A 22,805-nucleotide genomic window follows, 5' to 3' on the forward strand; every position below is an offset into this window, starting at 1 on the left:
GCAACTCAAACGTTACAGGAATTCCCAGCAGGCTTTGCAATAAGCGGACGAAGTCGTCATTCTCGCGCAAATGTTTGCACGCAAGCGAGCATCGTGAGTAGCCACCGGCTACAAGACGAGCTGAGATGAGGCAACAACAAACGGCAAGACAACTGCATGAGCTGGTTTCACCCTTGCTAGGACTCACCAGTGCAGTATGGTCATCGTTTCTCACCACGTACATGTTCATTCGCTCGCCCATATCAGTACACACACGCGCGCGCACGAATGCACGCACGCACACTGAGGGATAGTGGTGGGAATGGTGTGGGTTCACACTTATTATTTATAATGCCATCAATAACACAGATGCACCGTGATGCTGCATCATTAATAAACCACGGCAGTGCTTCAAGATTAGCGCAGCATTGTCGGTGTGACTTTTAAGACTCTCTTTCTCGTAACCCTTTGACCCACTTATATAACACTCCGTAAGACGTACCGCTGCTTCATCATTGAAGAGACACTGAGCAGACACCACCAAAAGCCTTGGGCTCGGGCCCCGGACAACGGCCCACGATTAGACTGGGTTCTCAAGTTGATGGCCTCTGTCTACTCCCTCAAAACTGAACAAAAGCTCCTTGTTATAGAACTTGCGCTTGTTTTTTTTTCTTCTCTTCAATTATAATCAACACTGCAGTTTTGAGACCTATCCATCGCTCGGCTTGGATTGAAAGGTTAACCGCTCGGTGCGGAAGGGAGGCAATCTCCCAAGTAGTTCTGCAACATCAACTTCCAGACGCCGTTTCCAGACGCCGTTTCCAGACGCCGTTTCACTAACTTTTTACCGTGAGGACCAATTTCTTTTTTATATATATAAATCGGCTCGGTATTAACCGCTGCAGAAAAATTACTCACCCGTGCAGAAAGCAATTTTTTTCGCCCTACACTCTCAATCAGGTGAGCAGAGATTATTCTTTGGTTCTTTTCGGTTAAGTCACGTCTAAAAATAAAATCATAAATCAAAATAAAACAACACATTACGACGTTTCGATTGCAACACAAGCAATCATCATCAGGCATAAAAGAAATAGCAACAAAAATCTAACTAGAAAACTATAGACAGACATACAAGCAGACAGACATCACTCTCTCTGTGTGCCGTTGTGATGTCTGTCTGCTTGTATGTCTGTCTATAGTTTTCTAGTTAGATTTTTGTTGCTCACACAGCCGATTTGTGTCCTCTCTCTGTGTGCCGTTGTGATGTCTGTCTGCTTGTATGTCTGTCTATAGTTTTCTAGTTAGATATTTGTTGCTCACACTTAAAATTCTAACTTAGCAAATTTTGAAACACGTAGTCAACCAGGCCATGCGTTAATTGTGTGTTAACCGACTCTCTGTGTTGTATTACATCACATTTCAATATTTTGCTAGGTTATTTAATTTTCGTGTGCCTGTATACTCCTCTCTATGTGTGCCGTTGTGATGTCTGTCTGCTTGTATGTCTGTCTATAGTTTTCTAGTTAGATTTTTGTTGCTATTTCTTTTATGCCTGATGATGATTGCTTGTGTTGCAATCGAAACGTCGTAATGTGTTGTTTTATTTTGATTTATTATTTTATTTTTAGACGTGACTTAACCGAAAAGAACCAAAGAATAATTCCTGCAGTCACGAAAGCTCCCAAATTAAGGTGAGCAGAGTTTAAACTTTAATTTTACCCGTCGGCTATTTTCTCCAAAACCCCATTGTATAATTCCACACTTTGCGTGCGCACGTGTAGGGTGACACGAGGGATTATGCGATGTCACGCAAGAATGGCATGGTTTATTGATGCCAGACAGCTTTGATTTGTAGAGAAAGCGCGCGAGCGGTGCGAGGGCAATGATAGGGCGAGCGGGCGCGTTGTGCCGCGCGTTGTGCCGCGCCGTTGTGCCGGGGCCATCTATAATGCATCGGGCGCTGCGTGGCCTGCTGAGCGCGCGTCGCATCGGGATGTGCGAGCACGAGTGTGAGCGTGCGCGCGCAACATTGCAAATATTTAAAGACGCCGTATATGGCAATAAAAAAATGATCGCCAAAAAGACATTTTCTTGGGAGGAGTCTAGAGGAAATCGTTCTTTTTTTTTGTTAAACTTCACACGGCAAACTTTTCTGCGATTAAGCCCGGGGGGAAAAGAAACCCGTTTCTGCTGACGGATTTGTCGGCCCGGTTATTCCTGCATACGAAATCCATAAAGACATCATCATCATCATCGATATCACACGTTGTCTATGCACTGCTGGATGTAGCCCCACCTACTCACCCCCCCCCCCCTCCCGTGGTGCTGCCTTGCCACACAGTCCCAAGTGATGGTGCTATCGTCCATATCACTCTTGCGTATTCATTACAACCCCATCGCTCGGTCACGGTGGTCGTACAGCAATTACACATTGTTCGTATTGATTTACACCTTCATGTGCTGTGTTGTCAATCCTTTGCTTAGACGAAGATCTTCCCCACGATCTGTCATTCATGGAGGTTGTTTGAGCATATCTGGCGGAAGCACGGCCAGCTCGGATATCACCTGTCATTCATATAACTAGCATGAGAACATTCACACAGCTACTGTGAGACCATTCACACAGCTACTGTGAGACCATTCACACAGCTAACGTGAGACCATTCACACAGCTAACGTGAGACCATTCACACGGCTACTGTGAGACCAATCACACGGCTACTGTGAGACCATTCACACAGCTACTGTGAGACCATTCACACAGCTACTGTGAGACCAATCACACGGCTACTGTGAGACCATTCACACAGCTAGCGTGAGACCATTCACACAGCTAACGTGAGACCATTCACACAGCTAACGTGAGACCATTCACACGGCTACTGTGAGACCAATCACACGGCTACTGTGAGACCATTCACACAGCTAGCGTGAGACCATTCACACAGCTAACGTGAGACCATTCACACGGCTACTGTGAGACCATTCACACAGCTAGCGTGAGACCATTCACACAGCTACTGTGAGACCATTCACACGGCTACTGTGAGACCAATCACACGGCTACTGTGAGACCATTCACACAGCTAGCGTGAGACCATTCACACAGCTAACGTGAGACCATTCACACGGCTACTGTGAGACCATTCACACAGCTAACGTGAGACCATTCACACAGCCACTGTGAGACCATTCACACAGCTAACGTGAGACCATTCACACAGCTACTGTGAGACCATTCACACAGCTAACGTGAGACCATTCACACAGCTACTGTGAGACCATTCACACAGCTAACGTGAGACCATTCACACAGCTACTGTGAGACCATTCACACAGCTAACGTGAGACCATTCACACAACTACTGTGAGACCATTCACACAGCTACTGCGAGACCATTCACACAGCTAACGTGAGACCATTCACACAGCCACTGTGAGACCATTCACACAGCGAGCGTGAGACCATTCACACAGCCACTGTGAGACCATTCACACAGCTACTCTGAGACCATTCACACAACTACTGTGAGACCATTCACACAGCCACTGTGAGAACATTCACACAGCTACTGTTAGACCATTCACACAGCTACTGTGAGAACATTCACACAGCTACTGTGAAAACATTCACACAGCCACTGTGAGACCATTTACACAGCTACTGTGAGACCATTCACACAGATAACGTGAGACCATTCACACAGCTACTGTGAGAACATTCACACAGCTACTGTGAGAACATTCACACAGCTACTGTGAGACCATTCACACAGCTACTGTGAGACCATTCACACAGCTACTGTGAGACCATTCACACAGCTACTGTGAGACCATTCACACAACTACTGTGAGACCATTCACACAGCCACTGTGAGAACATTCACACAGCTACAGTTAGACCATTCACACAGCCACTGTGAGAACATTCACATAGCTACTGTGAGAACATTCACACAGCTACTGTGAGACCATTCACACAGCTACTGTGAGACCATTCACACAACTACTGTGAGACCATTCACACAGCCACTGTGAGAACATTCACACAGCTACTGTTAGACCATTCACACAGCTACTGTGAGACCATTCACACAGCTACTGTGAGAACATTCACACAGCTACTGTGAGACCATTCACACAGCTACTGTGAGACCATTCACACAGCTACTGTGAGAACATTCACACAGCTACTGTGAGACCATTCACACAGCCACTGTGAGACCATTCACACAGCTAGCGTGATACCATTCACACCGCTACTGTGAGACCATTCACACAGCTACTGTGAGACCATTCACACAGCTACTGTGAGAACATTCACACAGCTACTGTGAGACCATTCACACAGCTACTGTGAGACCATTCACACAGCTACTGTGAGAACATTCACACAGCTACTGTGAGACCATTCACACAGCCACTGTGAGACCATTCACACAGCTAGCGTGATACCATTCACACAGCTATTGTGAGACCATTCACACCGCTACTGTGAGACCATTCACACCGCTAGCGTGAGACCATTCACACAGCTACTGTGAGACCATTCACACAACTACTGTGAGACCATTCACACAGCCACTGAGAACATTCACACAGCTACTGTGAGACCATTCACACAGCTACTGTGAGAACATTCACACAGCTACTGTGAGAACATTCACACAGCCACTGTGAGACCATTCACACAGCTACTGTGAGACCATTCACACAGCTACTGTGAGACCATTCACACAGCTACTGTGAGACCATTCACACAGCTACTGTGAGACCATTCACACAGCTACTGTGAGACCATTCACACAGCTACTGTGAGACCATTCACACCGCTAGCATGAGACCATTCACACCGCTACTGTGAGACCATTCACACAGCTACTGTGAGACCATTCACACAGCTAGCATGAGACCATTCAAAGAGCGAACGTGAGACCATTCACACAGCCACTGTGAGAACATTCACACAGCTATGGCCGGGAATCAAACACTGGTCACCGGGGTTCACAGCCACTGTGCTGCCACCGAGTAAAATATATCGTGCAATGAATCAGGACTCTATATATCACTCACACAGCAGCTGGAGAAATTAATGGAAGGAGGAAAGCAATGGTGAGGTTTTGCTGGCATCAACAGCATTGGTCACAATGACCTGTTCGTCTTGACATTGAGGATCATTTTCTCTTGAAGAATAAAATGACTAACTATGATTAACCTCTTATTGTGTGCAAAAGGGACAGATATTTATTGAGTAAAATGCAAAGGTGCAGGACTGACACTGCTTGACCGTGCCATTGCTGGCAAACCGGCTTCCAATCGAGTGAGGTCTAGAGAAAGCCATTAGAGGCTGTTTGTTGGCCGCCGCCGCTTTCATGTTCTTTTTAAAGAAATTGTTTTACAAGATAAACAATCAGCTGGTTTCACGTCTAAAACACAGCGCAAGTGCACAAACTTGCATATTCTTGATGGAAGACCAGCGCAAACTATCAAACGCCTGCAATTGTAATTTCCACAATAGCATCAGTTCAAATAATTATCAATGAAAATTGATTCTTAAGCTCGTGATCACGACCCATCATCAGTCAATGCTCCATCAATGCTTGATGAATGCCTCCCCAAAGGCGTCAACATCTCTCGTGGTCCTGCGATGCCACCATCCACATGGCTCCCGCACACGAAGCGAATCGTATCGCTCCGTCTCCCCTTTTGCGAGTTCTCGCTTCGGGCTTGCCTCGTCCATTAGCCATTGGACACTCACAGTGAAGAGTCCTGCCCAAGCCCACTTTTATCCAGGATCCATGTGTTCCCATCTCTTCGTGTCAACTCCGGCACTGATGTCTCCATGCTTCATTGCACACTTTTCCTCTTTTGTTACATTTTCTTTGTCAGTGTCCCCGTGTCCGATTCATTTGCCACAATCAATGCAACGAATCACGTCATTTTTTTCTCACGAAGTGTACCCCTAAAGGCAATGGGTTCAAGCGAATCGCCTGGCAACTAGAGGCTGTTACCGTGCACCGTAATGTCAATGAGTGACCCGGGCTTTGTTTGAATCGCGATGCTTCATTGAACGATGACGGCGAGGGCACAGCGACATCATTCCCGCTCAAAAATGATAAAGGTGCAGCCCTGAATTTACTCGTACATGCCACTGCTGGTGGATGGGGTCTACACTAACTGGAGTTCTAGAAACCCCTATTTGGCCTACTCTTCCACATACTGGGAGAGGTGGGGAGCACTCGTGCTTTACCCCAGAACACTGCAAACTACAACCCGATATGCAGACTCCATGTCCTGATCGTCTCCTCCTCAAGGAAATGTAGCCCGTACGCAGGAAGTTTGAGGTCATACCGCTCTTTAGAAGCAGGGAAAACAAGTGCAGCATTACTTATTCATCCCTTGACATATAATTTCATTTCCCAACCATTTTCTAGAAGATGCAGCAATGTGGGTGAACGAGCGGCAATGCACATCACGCATCAGGAATCGGGAATGGGTTCTGGGCCAGTGGCGATTATTAATAGCCAGCGAGAGTCTCGTGATCTAGTCCACGATGTATTATTGAGTAGCTCTGTGATGGACCTGGCCACGTTGAGCGGTGAGAGTGTGCTCACCAGAGGTGTGGACTCGAGTCATGTGACTTGGACTCGAGTCAGACTCGAGTCATGAATTTGATGACTTGCGACTCGACTTGGACTTGCATAACAATGACTTTGTCCCACCTATGAGATGTGGACTCGAGTTATGTGACTTGGACTCGAGTCAGACTCGAGTCATGAATTTGATGACTTGCGACTCGACTTGGACTTGCATAACAATGACTTTGTCCCACCTCTGGTGCTCACTGACCTAGTGTTTGTTAACTTAAAACGTAATGTCTCTGTAGCCAGTGCGATCATCCGCGTTTGTTTTTGCGCTCGCCACGTGGTGACGGTGGTGGGAAATTTACACCAAAAATTACTGCCATTATCCCTCTACCACAGGACTGACACATTTACAAACATATCATTTTTAAAAGCCAAACTCATTGATCAAATGATGAGTAATTAAGCTCAGACTTAGATCCGTCTTTTGTTTCGATGGGGATCTCCAAAGTCACCCTCTCGTAGAAACCCTTTCAGCCAGCAGTGGCATGAGCACGTAATCGCAGGGTTGCCCCTTTCACCTGTAACGAGCATTCGAGAGGAAATCACTCCGGATGAGAATGGAGATGCACAGCGACCTGGCGTTTGGTGGTTGAGACGTCTGAGTTGCACTGGATCCGAGTGGTTGGGTGTCGGGATGTCCTTGTTGCTGGGAAAGCCCGTGGCTCCTCCCTTTCCTGCTTGGCCTTCCCGGCGCTTTCTAGATGTGGGTTCATCGTAAAACGCACGCACGCACAGACAGACACGCATGCACGAACAGATATGCGCGCACGGACATGCAGGGACACGGACGCACGGACATGCACGGACACGCACACACGCAAGGGAAGTGTGCACGGACAGACATGTATGCACAGACACGCACGGACAGACACACAGGCACGCACAAGAGGGTGAATTTAATACGCAGACGAACACCCAGAGGCTACATTGTGGTGCCGCAGAGGTCAGTGCAGTAAGAATCCACCGTTGTGCTGTACTTCTATTCTCCCGCATCTATGAGATATCTGAACCAGTCCCGAGTTTCCCTTAACTTCCCCATTTCACCGAGCACCACCGACCAAAGTGGTGAAGTATGGTTACATATACCCCCCCCCCCACGATCAGCGCACTGTGGAGACGCCATAATCCAGCAGTGTAAAGATACATGCACACGCAACAACAACAGCCACCATTCTCCACTAAGTGGTGATGACATCACCACAGCGCTTGTGCCACGTGAAGTGTCGAAGGCTCGCTGGCAGGAGGTCACGGGACAGCCTCCAGGTGCCATGGGTTGACTGCCTGAGATGACCGGCAGATGCACCACCTGTGCACCCCCCCCCCCTACTGTGCCCACTTGCTGTGTTTTAACCGCCCGGCGTTCTGCTCATGCACAGCATGCACATGCAACGACGTACAGCACAGCGACTCCTGTATAGCCAACGGGTGTGATGGCATCATCACCACATTGCGTACGCCGGGGCTAGGCGTTCTAAGGAGCATGGCTGTTGTGGAGTTTTTAGACTGGCACGAGCATAACGCGCGTAGGCAAACACGTGGACACACGAAGAGCCACACACACGCACACAAGCTCTGAAACGAGCACGGAAAATCATGCACACGAACGGCTTCTGCAAGGTTTTCCAGGCATGCGCTCGTTCCCCGCAATTAACGGAAACGCTCGTGGGACTCCGCGCACGTAAAGCGCAGCAGCGGGCAACGTCTGCAGAGCGCCAAGCGTCCGCGCCACCACTCCCGTCGCCGTTTGCGGAACGCCGGGGTAAAATGACGAAGCAGCCGAAGGGAGCGGTATCGTCAGCCCGGCACGGAACGCTGAAGCTTTAGAACTAGCCGCGTTCAAACCGTTACGCTAATTAATTGTATTCTTTCATTGCCGCCATGGCACGTGTGTCCAGCAAAGCACCTTGAAAGGTGGGCGCTGTTTGCACGTGTGCGTGGCCGTTTGTTGCCATTGAGTTTCGGTGAACATCTGTCAGCAGGGAATGCTTTTAATGGCGAAATTTTCGTCGAGGGAGGAACTCATTCACTGTGCATCGCTTACATGGCTGAGCTCCGTTAGTTTATGAATCCTCCCAACTGAAGTGGATTGCATTTTTCAAGTGTGCTCAGCATGTTGTGTCTCTAATAATGGCAAACTGATGGAATGGAATGTTCTCTCCTCTCTTCACACACACAGGTGCACAGAGGCTCACACACACGCAGGTCCACTGACATACACAGGTGCACTGACACACACACAGGTGCACACAAAGACAGGCACACACTAATCTAAACAAAACTAATTTATTTTTATTTTTCCAGGTAAGGCCCTCTGAGCTATGTAGCTCTTTTTTAGAAGCAGCCCGGCCACAAATGATAGCTCAACGAAGTGGCTTATCACGTGGAAATCTATCGCAGCCAAATACTCGACACGTGTATTTCTAAATGTGAAGGGAAAGACTGGAGGACCTGGGGAAAAATCCACGCTACGACGGCGAGACCATACAAACTCCAAATCTACAGCAGGCATCAAGGTCGGGATAAAACCACGTACTCATGCATGCCAGGCGAGGTAGTTAACATCTCGCCACCGAGGCGAATTCTCGCCACAAACAAACGAGCAAAATGTAGTCACACAGTAAATGATATAATACAAACACTACTATCACTCATATATAAATTCAGTGACAGGATGAATACGACGATGATGATGATGATTGAGTAAAAACCCACAGCGGCATCGCCCCCTACTTGGCGACTGCCTGCCTGTGACGGACAGTGCCCCCGGGATAGCCTCGTGCAAATAAGAATGGCGCAAATATCAAAATGTACAAATTATTATTTTTTATGATTGTGAATTCTTACCTTCCTGGCTCACTGCCCAGCGATAATGAAAAAAAAACAGCACACAAGTGAACAGGCAAAGCCCATTAGAATAACAAAACAATACTCTGTTTACTTGAAATGTATTAAATGATGCATTAAACACATGCAGTGCTATGCTCTGTGAACCCTTCTTTTTAACATAAATGATTAACATTAACGTAAGCCATGCGGTGTATGTTCAGGAGGGCACATATGGAGAGAAGACCGGGAACACACTCGCTCGACTTGAACACTGAACAAAACCTCAAAATAATAATTTGCGTCGTCGTGGAAAATATAAGCAATATGATAGCAAAGCAGACAATGTCTCCTTCGCAAATCTGTCTCCCGGCGTACAATAAAAGTATTGCATGCACAACCCATAGGCCCCAAATGGCCTTCTGGAGGTAGCTAATTTCAGCAGCAATGATTAAGCACAAGAAAACTCGAGACCGGTTTCAGCACGAAGCATCTCATCAGCAGAGTCAGGCTTGCTGGAATCAATGTTGGTGAACTGCCAGATGTTAAAATAAAGCACTCTCTCTCTCTCTAGGGCATCGGTCCAAGTCCGAAGCACGGTTGTGCACACAACTCAGAAGAATTGTTAGACGAATGGACAGGGAAGGAGCAGCAATGGCACGATAGGACAGTCGCACGGACCACGAGGGACAATGTGGCTACGTTTCAATGTGCTCGTGGGTTCAAGTGCCTCATCGGAGGACTTCCTAATTAATTTCGTAACCCATTCGTCATGTCAAGTGACATGCAGTGCTCACGTGTTCAATGAGCACAATACGTTCCTTTAATATAAAAATGTTGAATACAAATTTGACAGTAAGGCATTACGTCGAAAACAGTTTAATTTCTTCGGGCTAGCAGACCGCCAGAAAGGACTTTAATATAACGTACAAATGACACATCACAGTCAGCGCCACTAAATTTAATCGAGCAACACCTCCCACCCCCCGGGTGCTTAAGTTTAAGCGAGATGGTGCGGGGCATTCACCGCACTGGCTCGCTGTCGGGGCCTTCATTTCCACTTCGAAAAGAAACGTTCGCAAGGCGTCCGATACGCTGCACAATATGCAGCATGGACAATTGCATTTCCCGTTGTGGCCGATGCGTGGCCCTAATCCAATTAAATCTGAGCTTGAAAATGAGACTCGAAAGCGACACGGGCAGCACCGCAAAATGGGTCAATTTGTAACCTGCCACGGTTGCAACCGTTCCCGAACAATAAAACACCCACCTGGGTCTCTGCGACACGCGCCTGATGAACGAGACACCATCCCCACATTCGCTTTATCTCAAGGGCCGCCCCGACTCCCTAACTCTGCCTAAACGATCCCCTTTCTCAAGTTCCACGGAGATCTGCCACCCGCCCAGCCTGCGCCGTTAACCCTCCCCACCGCGATGCCGTGTGCAGCACCGGGCGCATGACGCGCTCACGGCGTGTTGCGTACACACGCTGCTGCGCTGACATGCGTGCTGAGTGAGTAGGTACGTGACAGTGACGGGCAGCGAACCACGGGTGCGCGCGTAGGTGTGCTCCGGCAAACCAAGGCCTTCCCCGCCCAAGGCGGTCCATCAAAACTGTTTTGATCAATGGGTAGGTCGCTCTCTCTCTATTGTGAACAATGCCTGGAATTCCCGTCCGTTGGCAGTTGTCAATCGCGGGACCTTCCCCGTTCAAGTTCAGGCTCTAGAATTCCCTCTTCTCTTCCGTCTTTGACCGACCATCTCTCTCCCCAGTGAAGTCTCTCCGTCCGCGCTTCTACTAACACGTCATCTCAATTCCCCCTCTGGGCAGCGGAGTCACGCCCATGGTTATTTGCTCTCGTCAAAAGGTGAGTTACCCGAACAGACGAGTAAAACTCCTTCAGTCTATCGAGATGGGAAACGCTTCCCCCCCGTGAACCCGTACGGCGTCCTCGTCCGCCCGACGTACGGCCTCTTCGTTCGACCCGAATCTGCGCCATCGATGGCAACCGGTGCACACGACGGTGACACGACTGCGCCGCGCACCTCTTGTAGAGCAGAATGCCGATGACGACCAGGATGATGATGAGCACGGCGATGACCGGCCCCACCACCCACAGGAGCCCCTCCTCCTCCTCGCGCACCAGCCCCAGTGTGTGCACGTCCAGCAGAGCGGGCTCCGAGTAGGGGCTCGTCACGTAGACGGCCTGCACGCCCGCATGGGAGGGGAGGAAGGTGAGGAGGAGGAATATGAGGACGAGGAAGTGGGGGAATGAGGAGGTGGGGGGGAATGAGGAGATGGGGGGGATGAGGAGGAGGGGAAGGAGGAAAGGGAGGTGGAAGATGAGGAGGAGGAGGGGGAGGAGCAGGGGGAGGGGGGAGGAGGGAGGACGAGAAAGTGCAAAGAGCAGAGGATTGGGTCAAGCGTCGCGCTCCACGTATCCAACGCATGACCCCGAGACCGTAGGTCACGCTCGCTTGGAGGTTTCACGTCACGACTGTGTGAGTCCCTTCACTCAAAAGCCGGCGAGAGACTCGACTGATGCGAAATGTCTCTCTTACCCAATGCTCAGCTGGTTCATGGGAATCGTAAGTTGCACAACATTCAAAACATCAGCACGGAGGCTTGGGGAAAGAGGCAAAGTAGAGCGACCTTAAAGAAGACACGTTTCTTCTTCAGGTCTCTGCTCAAGTACAGACGCAGCTCCCTCCATCGCACTCGATCCCACCAATCCAACCCCCCTTCAGCTGATGGCACTGCACTCCATGCTAGGGTCCTTGAGCTTTGGCTCGGGAAGGGCAGCTGGAGTGGTTCTCCTTACCTCCCTTAACAGGTTTTATATTGGTGACACAGTCAGGGGACAACACCAAACCTTGGGTAACAGCCTGTCACCGAGAATTAGAGACTTAAAGTACGAAATACAATTTTTGATAAAGGTCCTGGTCCAACTTTAATAATTGTCCTCTGTATAATCATCATCATCATCACCATCAGCCATGATCAATCAACCGCTGGACGAAGGCCTCCCCAAGCAGCCACCGCCGCCACCACTCGCAGGATCCTGCGACGCAGCATCCCTCCCAACGGCACCTTCCGTCAACTCTCACGCGACGAGGGCCAGAGACGCATTCAGCGAGCGACAGTGGCCCACCGCACCGGCTCGCTGGCGTTGACGGCCGCGATGAGGAAGAAGGTGTAGTCGCGGCCGGGCTCGAGCCGCCGGTTGTAGAAGCCGTCGTAGCTCCGCTCGTCGCCCAGCGTGAACTCGGGCGGGAGCGACGCGAGCCGCGCCGCCACGTACGGCGCCCACGCTCCGTCACCGCCGCCGGCCGATCGGCGCCGCCGGCGCTGCCACCGCCGCTGCCTTTGCCACTGCTGCCGCCGCCGCTGCTGCTCCCGCCGTTGACGCCACCGGTCGCGGCCGTCGCCGTCGGTGGCCGGCACCGGGAGTGGGAGGTCGAGGGCCGAGCGAGGCCGGCGGCGGACCGCGCTAACGCTGCGGCGGTCCCGCAGCGTGTCGAGCAGCTGCCGGGGGATGCACGGCGGGCGGGCGGGCGGGTGGGTGAGCGGACGAGCGGGTGGGTTGAGGGAGAAATAGGGAGGCGGCAGGCAGAGGTGGTGGTGGCGGGCGGGCGGCTAGGATGCAGCACGGCCGCAGGGAACTTATTCGGCCAAACATCGCGAAAGGACGCGAGTCCTGGCACACACGGTTCTTTAAAAGCATGCGTACGCCCGCCTCTGATAATTTAAGTAGCCCCAAGACGCACGCGACCGGGAACGTCAACTTCAAATCCCCCGAACGCCTTATTAACGGAGATTCTGTCCGTGTGCTCAGAGCATGGACTTAGTGTTCGCGTCCCCGCTGCGAGCGCGAGCAGCTTGCACGTGACATCTGCACCTACGATCACCGTGGTTGGCTACGTATGGTGCGAAAGAAGTTCGACATACATACACATACAAAGGGAGAGCGAATGGGGCGTACAATCATCAGTGCGCAATGTGCTAAAAACGACAAAAATACATTTATATTTTACCAGGTAAGGCCCACTGAGCTACATAGGTCTGTTTCAGAAGCGACCTGCCCACAAATGATAGCTCAACGAAGTGGCCCATCACGTTGAGATTTATAGCAGCCAAATACTGTAAACGCACGTTTCTAAATGTGGGTGGGAAAACCGGAGGACCCGGAGAAAAATCCAAGCGACCGCTGGGAGAACATTCAAAACTCCAAATTCACAGCAGGTGTCAAGGGTCTGGATAGAACCCACAACCGCCTGTATACCAGGTGGGACGCCATGCGGTGGTCACCCAGGGAAAGTTGCAACACGATCCACAGATTCCGCTGAAGATCCGCCCCGACAGTTCACAGCCAATGAAGGACTCTATCGCCGTGGACAACTTCATGGTTGCTGCTAACCGGATTGCTTTTGTTTTCAAACCCGTTTGTTCACCTTTCCTGTACACTTTTACACTGCCTGTCGAGTTTTTGTATCGTTTGTCATTGTAACTTTTTGACCCCCGCGTTAACCGACTGGACATCAGTGAAAAAGAGCTTTGTCGTCCCATCGCATTCCTCCAGTATAAATATTCTGATTCTAATCAGCACAACAATACATCTCGTGCAAGATGCTCACAACTCTCTTTGTTTCTGTTTTGTGACATATATATAGAAAAATGTAGTATCCTCTAAGGGACACGGGTCGTTGAAGATGAGGTATGGAAAACGCGAGAGGCACGGCCGGGCCAAGGGAGCCGGCATGGCTGCCTTGAGAGGCCTAATAGCCCTCTTCACTCCGCACGAAACGTTCAATTTAATAACCCCCGCTCTCACCTTGTCCAGCTCCATCTGGTCAGGCGTGTCCCAAGGGATCTCTGCGCGATTCCCCATCCTCTTCAGGGGCACCACCACCAGGTAGTAAGCCCTGCGCGTGCGCACGCACGCACACAAAGATCCCCCCCCCCCGTATAACCTTTAGCAGACTGTCGGGGCAAAGTGCTGTTCGCGAGCAACTGTGAAGGCCACCACGGCACACGAGGTGGTGGGTGGCCAGCTCCACACCCGGCCGCCTTTGTCTCCCCAGTGGCGATGTTTACACATCGCACCAGGTACTCATTTTAGAGGCTGAGTCGACTTAGGGGAGGCCCAGGATCGGTTCAGATAATTGTGACTGGTATTGGTGGCCGTTGGCGGGAATCGAACTCGTGTCACAGGGTTCGTAGAGCAGCGTGCTAACCGCTATGCTACCACTCCCCCACCTGCACACTAAGAAAACAGACACAAACATCCCCCGCATAGCCTTCAACAGATTGTTGGGGCCAGTGCTGTTAGCGAGCATCGCCTATGAGGACCGGCACGGCATACGAGGGGGTGGACGGCCAGCACCACGCCAGAATGCCTTTGTCTCCCCCCACAAACACACACACACGTGCATGTGCGAGATCAGGTGATGTGTGCCAGTGATATGAAACGTCAATAACACAGTGAACCACAAACTCATTTTTAGATTAATAAGTCCCACAGACTCGGTTAGGAATCACAGAGGAGAGCCCATAGACTTACAAAGGAGAACCCATCGACCACCATAGCAATCATAGCCTAACGTTGAATTCATAAGACAAACATAAGACCCATAGACTTTTACAATGGTGTGCTGATTAAAATTGTCTGCTATCAGATGGAATCTGTCACGTGTAGCTTATTTGAACTCAAAAGTCATTCACCGCATCCTCAATGCATGTATTTGAGAAAACATGAACGTTATATCCTGTGTATGTGTGTACTGATTGGCAGGATGAAAGGTTTTTTTTGGACAGTCGTGAACACTTTTAGCAATACTATCGGTATGGCAATTAAAGAAAAATTGTTTGAATACTACTCCACTTCGTGGCATAAACAAAGGGAAAGAGAAACCCAACTTCATAGCAAACGACCGCTTGCAAAACAAAAAAAACATGCACTTGTAGATAACTGTCCAACGCGGCACAACAACTTTACGTCCACACACAGCGCACAGAGATGCCCTCCGAGATGCGTTTGATATTTTGTGGGGCGTTCGACTATTGGCCAGGGAGTACCCTTTGTTTGTTTGGCTTTTCCCTTTTGATTCATCCCAGCTCACAGGCGAAGGTCAAAGTCATGAGCTCTCTGCCTCTCCTTTTAGGGATGTCAATAAACACCTCCGATGAGCCATTCCGGCTGGATTCAACCGTGGCCACATGGGCCTGGCACTTTTACCTGTGCGTCACTGTGGGAACACGCCGCGCGCGTTCGTCCGCGGCTTGCGTGTGTGTGTGCGTCTATGACGAGTGCGCGGTGCCATGTGGTATACGGGCTGCAGCGCACAAAGAAAAAAGATCCCTCGTGTAGCCTTTAACAAACTGTTGGGGCAAGTGCTCTTAAGCGGGATGGCCAACGCCATGCCAGGCTGCCTTTGTTTCGTTCCCAGTGCCGATATTTACGCACTGCATCAGGTAAGCGTTAAGGGCTGAGTCGACCTAGGGGAGCACCGGTTCAAATGTTCGCCACTGTTATGGGTCGTGAGGTGAGCGGGAATCGAAACTCGGTTCGCCGAAGTCTTAGTGCAGTGTGCTAACCACTGCATGACTGCTCCTGTTCGCACACCCTAAAACAAATACACATGTATACAACATAGACAAAGATCCCCCGGACGGCCTTAACAGAATATTGGGGCAAGTGCTGTATACACGCACGTGCACACACAACACACACACACGCACGCGTGCGCAAGAGCATTAACCTCTGCAACGTCCCTCTCGTGCAAGCGCACTCCGGCGAGGAACGGCGCGCGACCCACCGGATGTGCAGCTGGTTGGACACTTCCGGCAGCGACACCGTCACGCTGCCGTCCGCCGACACCTTCCCGAGGAACGCGGGACGAGCACGCAGCGTGTCGGGTGCCGTGCGCACCGTCACCACCTGCTGCAGCCCGCCTGCCGCGCTGCCCCGGTGGGTGAGCCCAAACGAGTACTCCGTGTCGGGCGAGAGGTCGCTGATGAGCCGGTGCGTGGCACGCTCCTCCATCTCCACGCTGCGGTTGTTGTTCACGAGGATCTGGCCATGGCACGTCCCGGGGGAGCGACATCAAGGTAAACTGTCTGGAATGTCTCCTCCCCCCTTAACTGGTATTTAAGAGCTTGCATCTTGAATCCCTCCCTCACTTGATGCAGCAAATCTGGCTGTGACGGTCCCACCTGATGACGGAGACTTGTGTTGCCTCCGAAACGTCGTGGTTTTATTGTTTATTTTATTAATTTTGTTTTTCATTTTTTACCTACGTGACTTTACCCAAAGAACTACGAGTATATGTCTGGAATGTCAACTGTTTTTTTTATTTGACCAGGTAATGCCCATCCGAGCCATATAGCTTTTTTTGCGGAAGCGACATGGCCACTGGCCACAAATGACGCCTCAATGAATTGGCTCATCACGTGGAAATGTATCGCGGCCAAATACTCTGAACGCGTGACGTTTATTCTAAACGCCGTGGGAAAAACTGGAGGACCCAGAGAAAAATCCACGCGACCCCGGGGAGAACATACAAACTCCAAATATACAGCAGGTGTCACGGTTGGGATTGAACTCACGACCTCTTGTATACCAGGCAAGGTAGTTAACATCTCGCCACCGCCGCACCTGAGTGCCGTCCCCCTCTCTACTCTGCACCAGATCCTGTAGCAGCTGCGCAGTGGAAACACGGCCTTCAAGATTTGCCCAAACAGTGTCGCGCCATGTGGTGGCCATCAGACTCGTGGAGACCACTCCAATGCCTTTCAAGGTAAAACCGGCCCACCTCCTCTGTCCTGCAAACGCGTTCCACCCGGTGGAACGGATTGTTTGCACCCCCATCTTATCCACAACACTCACCCAGCAGTATTCTCTTATGTACCGCTGTGCTGTTTGACCCTTTTTGTTTTATGTCACAAAATTCCTAGCACCCGTCCCTGACACCTGTGCCCAAAATGCTAAGGCAACTTCTTTTCGATCTGCCGAGTTAGAACTCGGCGGTCGGATGCATGATGAGTTCCCTTACCTCCCATTCAAATCGGTGTCAATTAAGGGGATTTATTTTTTGTTTACTTAAAGTGTTTTATGCTACCTTCCCCACAGCTCTCGGATCCTTTTGAATGCACAGAGCACAACTGGCCCAATTACCCTTTCCTGTAGACTCAGACTAATCCCTCGTCCCTTCCAAAGTGGCTTTCAGAGACCACCCAGAAAGCTGCTCTGATTAAGCAATATTCTCTTGAACTGCTCTTCACAGTCTCCTCGACTACACCTGAAACAGGGAGAGGAGAACAAACGAACGAACGACGCTGTGCTTGCTTCGCCAATAGTGATTGGGCAAGTGCTTTAGAGGGGTTTTGAGAGAGGATATTTTGGCCTAATCTTCTGCACTGGGCCAGATGGAAGAGGTGGGAGTAACCCCACCGCACGTGTCCTGCCAATCGACCAACAGCATTGAGAACACCCATGTCCACTGCTGGGTGGACAGAGGATCGATGAAACTCCTCCCATTGTCTCAACTGCCGCGCCGAGAGGCTGGGCCGACGCGACCCCTGGATTTGCAAGTCCGTCGCCCTGACCGTTACGGCACGGCACGGCGTTCTTTTGATTCGTGAGGTTTATACAAATGTGAACGCATCTCAAGCTTCTGCGCGGAAACAGAGGGCACGCTATTTTACAGAGCCAGGTTTGTCAGTCAGCCATTGGCGAAGGGAAAAACAGCCTTGAGATACACTTGAACAGGGGCAGGGAGTCGACAGTATGGATGGTGTTGCTCTGCTACACTTGCAAGCTTAGGCTTAGTTGGCCAATGCGATGCCATCATCACAGCACAAACACCACTCCAAGTGGAGAGCGGTGCATTAAAGGGCAAAGGGGATTAGTGTGGGACTTGGAATCAAGCGTCAGGAGGCTCACCCGGAACGGCGTGCCGTAGGAATCCGGCGTCTCCCAGGAGAAGAGAACGGCCGTCTTCATCACGGCCTTGACTCGGAAATTTTTGGCAAAACCTGCTAATGTAAAACAAACAAACACGGAGGCCAAATCGCTCACGACACTGCCCGACGTTCGCACGCTCGATCTCTCTCTCTCTCTCAAGCCCAACGATCGCCTTCAGCGCCACGACCCGCGTCCAACAAAGATGGGCACACGCTGGCATTTTTTTTTTGACCGAAACGCCGGCCGGAGAGCCAACGTATTCATATTCTTAGTTTTTTTCGGTAAAGTCACGTAGGTAAATTTTTTAATTAATTATTTTACTTTTATTAATTTTAATTTTTTACCTATGTGACTTTACCGAAAAAACCTAAGAATATGAATCCTTGCAGTCACGAAAGCTTCAAATCTATAAACACCAACGTATTCTTTTGTCCGTCTCACCGTCCCCGTCGTTATGGCTGGAGATTGCCCCCCTCATCTTCCTGCCACGTGGCTTCACTCCCACCTGCCTGCATTTCCAGAGTTGGCTTGCGCGGACAAATGCTACGCGACTATATATTGGTCGGGAAGGGCAATAGGCCGGTGGACTTAAAGCACATTTCATTGATGTGTGGAGATGGGAGACAAAACGGAGCTCTGCTGATGCCTCGATGTAGCAAAGCCGCGACATAATTCCTCCGCGACACTGTAAGATATGAATTTTCGTGACATGATAATTACTGCGATAGAAGTTTCCTATAACTTAGTCACTATTTGCCATTTTTATCGCACCGTCTTTGTGCTTTGCTGTACATCCACTTACAAAAAGTGTAATGTTCTTTCAATGTGGTTTACTCAACACAAGCCTAACATAATTATTCCAATTATTGCATCTATAACGCTTATTACGCACAATCCGTAAGGCATAGAGTACGATTCATGAAATAATCAGACCAACGGAAATCACAACACGACGATATTTTGGAAAACGGACGGTACGATTCATCGTGCACCATACGACGTATCACAGCGACCCTGCACAGGATGTGTACCTCTGCTTCCCGCGAGGCTGGCTGGGAGCACAATTAAGTCAGCAGTCCGGCTGTCTGCCCGTCTGCCCGTCTCTATGTAAAGTCAGAGGCGGCTATTGAATGCTGCTATTACAGGCGAACAATAAATCCGTGTTGTCAATTAGAGGCTCAAGGCCACTCCCGGCCAAGGTTAACAGAAAAGGCTCCACATCTCTTCTCTCTCTCTACACCACTTCTGTGCAACGCTCTCGGGGGGGAGGGGGAGTTGCATGTATTATTCAAGAGGAGGGGAGTTGCCTGTAATTGAAACACAACTACACATTGCTGCAACACTGTTTGCGCGCCCTAATACACGTTTCGTCAGCCAAGTACGCTTGGAAACTCTACGCAGCTTAGCCAGTGGGGAGACAAAGAAATAACATATTTGGAAAAATAATCGTTCAAATTAACGTGTAATACATTCAGTGAGTGGGGGGAGGGGGGGAGAAGGGTGGGGGCGGTGGCAGTGATTTGCGACCTGAGTTGGATTCCTGGCACATGGCCCGAATAATCAGCATTGACCAATGTCTGGGTATATGGGGAAGGGCGTTCGAGACTCCAAGGGCAGCAGAGACGAAAGAGTGACCCTGCCATTGGCCGAGACCTTCGTGAGAAATCCTTGGTTGCCGAGGTGTAGAGCGCATGAAGGATAGCAGATGGGATTAGAAGGGAGAGGTCGGGGAGTGTTAGGTAGAGTTGCGTGGGCAGGGATAGAGTGCGACGATAGGGGAGAGGTAGGAGAGTGCGTGTGGATGGCAGAAAAGCGAGATGAGAGGGGAGAGGTGTGTGGCAGGCTGGTATAGTAAGATGAGAGGGTAATGTGCGGAAGTGCGTTGATGGCAGTAGAGTGAGCTGACAGGTGAAGGTAGGAAACCACGTGGATGGGACCAGGGTGTGACATGAGATTAGTTGAGAAGTTGGGATTGTGGTCTCGGATGTGTAGACCTCATGGACTAATTTCTTTGTTGTGAAACCTTTTTCGTTGTTTGTGATTTTTTGTTTCGGTGCCATTTCTAAATTTGTTTACTCATTTTCGATTTCGCTTGGTAGTATGTATGTATGTTGAACTTCTTTCGCACTGTACCGTGCTAATCGGAGGCATTAATTTGCTTGGTAGTGGCTGTATATGAAGATTTGTTCCTCATTTATATAATAATGAATGTAGATGATTACAAGATGCTATTAGCATGAATGACACTACATACAATTAAAGCAGCATTATTATTCGAGAGGTGAGAGGTAGCAAGATGAGCGTCCCCCCCTCCCTTCCTGCCACGGCCGCGTGCGCGCGCCTCCGCCAACCCCTCCGCCCGCTCTCACCCTGGTCGACGATGGCCGTGCGGAAGGTGTTGGTGGGCCCAAAGGGTCCGGCCCCCTTGGCGGTGTGAGCCTGCACCTTCACCACGTACACCGTGTCCGGCTTGAGGTTCGCGAGCGTGGCGCCGGCGCTCGCCGACGACACCGACGCCTCCTCGCGCTTGCTCATCTCGCGGTACGCCAGCGTGTAGCGCACGATGCGTCCGTTCTGCCGGGCCAGCACCGGCGGCTCCCAGCGCAGCTGCGCCGCGCTCGCGCTCAGCCACGCCACCACGAGGCTCTGCGGGATGCCGCTCGGCACGCCCTCGGGCGTGGTGACCCGAGCCTCCCCTTCCTCGCCGAGGCCCGCCCGGTTTTTCGCCGCCAGCCGGAACACGTAGGTGGCGCCCTGGTGCAGGCCGGTGACCGTGTGGCGGTCCTGGCGCTCGTCGAACTCCAGCGAGGAGAGCGGCCGCACGTCCTCGCGGCCGTAGGAGAAGCGGTAGCCCTGCAGGGCGCCGTGCGTCTCGTCCGGCGGCTGCCACGTGACCAGCGCCACCGTGGACTCCGGCAAGGACACCTGCACGCTCGGTCTGTCAGGCACTGGGGGCAGGACATCAGAATCAGAATGTTTGTTTACACCGGAGGAATCCGACGAGCTACAAAGCTGTTTTTCACAGACGTCCAGTCGACATGCGGCGCTTGTCAAACACGAATGCCATTGCGCCTCCGATTCGCACGGTTGGCCATGCACGGTGCGAAATAAGTTCAACATACACACATCGTCGCCGCGTCTGCTGTGGATTGCCAAGCATTCGGCTGTGAACCCAGGTTTTTGTGTTTGTTTATATTTCTTTACGCGCGCTGCCAAAACGCACGCGAGGCGCTGGTGCCATCAAGGGGAAAGAGCTCAGGCCGGATGTTAGGACAGTCTCAAGGGCAGATCCTGGAGGTCGTTGCGTTCACTGGAGCAGCAGTTGCAGCATCTGGTTATAGGGGAGCGACTTGCGGCATCGTCGACGGCTTTTGGCCATGACATCTTGAGGTTTAAAATAAAGGTCCACTGCTGGTACAAAATGTTACGGGAAAAACTAAAACCAGTCGTGCATTGGATTGAATGTGTCAGTCGTTCTAGATTTGAAGCTTTCGTGACTGCAATAATTCATATTGTTGGGTTTTTTCGGTAAAGTCACGTAGGTAAAAAATGTAAATTAATAAAAGTCAAGTACTTACTTGAGCGTGCTGTGAGGCTTGTGTTGCCTCCGAAACGTCGTGATTTTACTTTTATTTTTTATTTTACTTTTATTAATTTTAATTTTAATTTTTTACCTACGTGACTTTACCGAAAAAACCTAAGAATATGTGTCAGTCGTTTTTCATCGAACAACAACAACATTGCTAGGGTAAAAAATAGTTACCCCACTCAAGTTAGTCGCGATCAGTGCTCATTTCCCGATTATAGCCCAAAGCCAGTGGTGGAAATTCCACATTCCCGTGGCATAGGTGGGTCCTTCCATAAGACACATTTCGAGGACGTCACCACAAAGTGGGAGTCATTTGAGCGACAGCGGAGTGATGAAAGACCGAGTCAATTCCTCGACTGTGATTTCTATTGCAGACGAGGCATTGGGCACTTTACTGCTGTGCCACACAGCCCGATCTGCTACAAATGGTAAATGATTGTTTACTGATGGTGGAGTCGCGACACAATGACAGTGCCAAGAGGCAGCAGCGACTGCTGTAGACACGCTATGCCTCTCTGCTGCCCATAAACCCCTGGGAACTAATGCGCTCACAGATTTTGCTGTTATTTCACAGGGAGAATAGCCACATCTTGCCTCCTCTGTGTACGATTCCTCCACGGTAAATTGCCTCACCACATACTCACCCCATGCACGTAAAGATACACAAAGATTCTCTGCTAAGCCCAATAAACTATTGGGACCATCGCTGACATCGAGAATCTGTGAAGCCCGACACGGCACATGAGAGAGGTGGGTGGACAGCACCACGTCCGTCTCCCTAGCGACGATGTTTATACACCACGC

The 22,805-nt window shown here is 50.5% G+C and overlaps 1 protein-coding gene across 6 annotated transcripts in view; it reads right to left on the reverse strand.

The window, feature by feature from the left end:
* The window catches only part of LOC144726724 (receptor-type tyrosine-protein phosphatase delta-like), a 341,659-nt gene that overhangs the window by 40,949 nt on the left and 277,905 nt on the right, over positions 1-22,805 (reverse strand). For 4 of the 6 annotated variants that reach the window (XM_078605565.1, XM_078605563.1, XM_078605564.1 and 1 more), the window contains 7 exons: positions 20,782-21,360; positions 18,392-18,486; positions 16,266-16,522; positions 14,282-14,372; positions 12,607-12,975; positions 11,496-11,656; positions 7,202-7,323 (listed from right to left, as the gene is read on the reverse strand). In XM_078605565.1, coding sequence (XP_078461691.1) covers positions 7,202-7,323; positions 11,496-11,656; positions 12,607-12,975; positions 14,282-14,372; positions 16,266-16,522; positions 18,392-18,486; positions 20,782-21,360 — 1,674 coding nt within the window. The remainder of the gene's footprint in view (positions 1-7,201; positions 7,324-11,495; positions 11,657-12,606; positions 12,976-14,281; positions 14,373-16,265; positions 16,523-18,391; positions 18,487-20,781; positions 21,361-22,805) is intronic. The other 2 variants (XM_078605566.1, XM_078605562.1) reach the window with 1 other exon arrangement.

The sequence above is a fragment of the Lampetra planeri genome, chromosome 24, assembly GCF_965212315.1.
Source record: "Lampetra planeri chromosome 24, kcLamPlan1.2.h2, whole genome shotgun sequence".
In the NCBI taxonomy this organism is placed as follows: domain Eukaryota; kingdom Metazoa; phylum Chordata; class Hyperoartia; order Petromyzontiformes; family Petromyzontidae; genus Lampetra; species Lampetra planeri.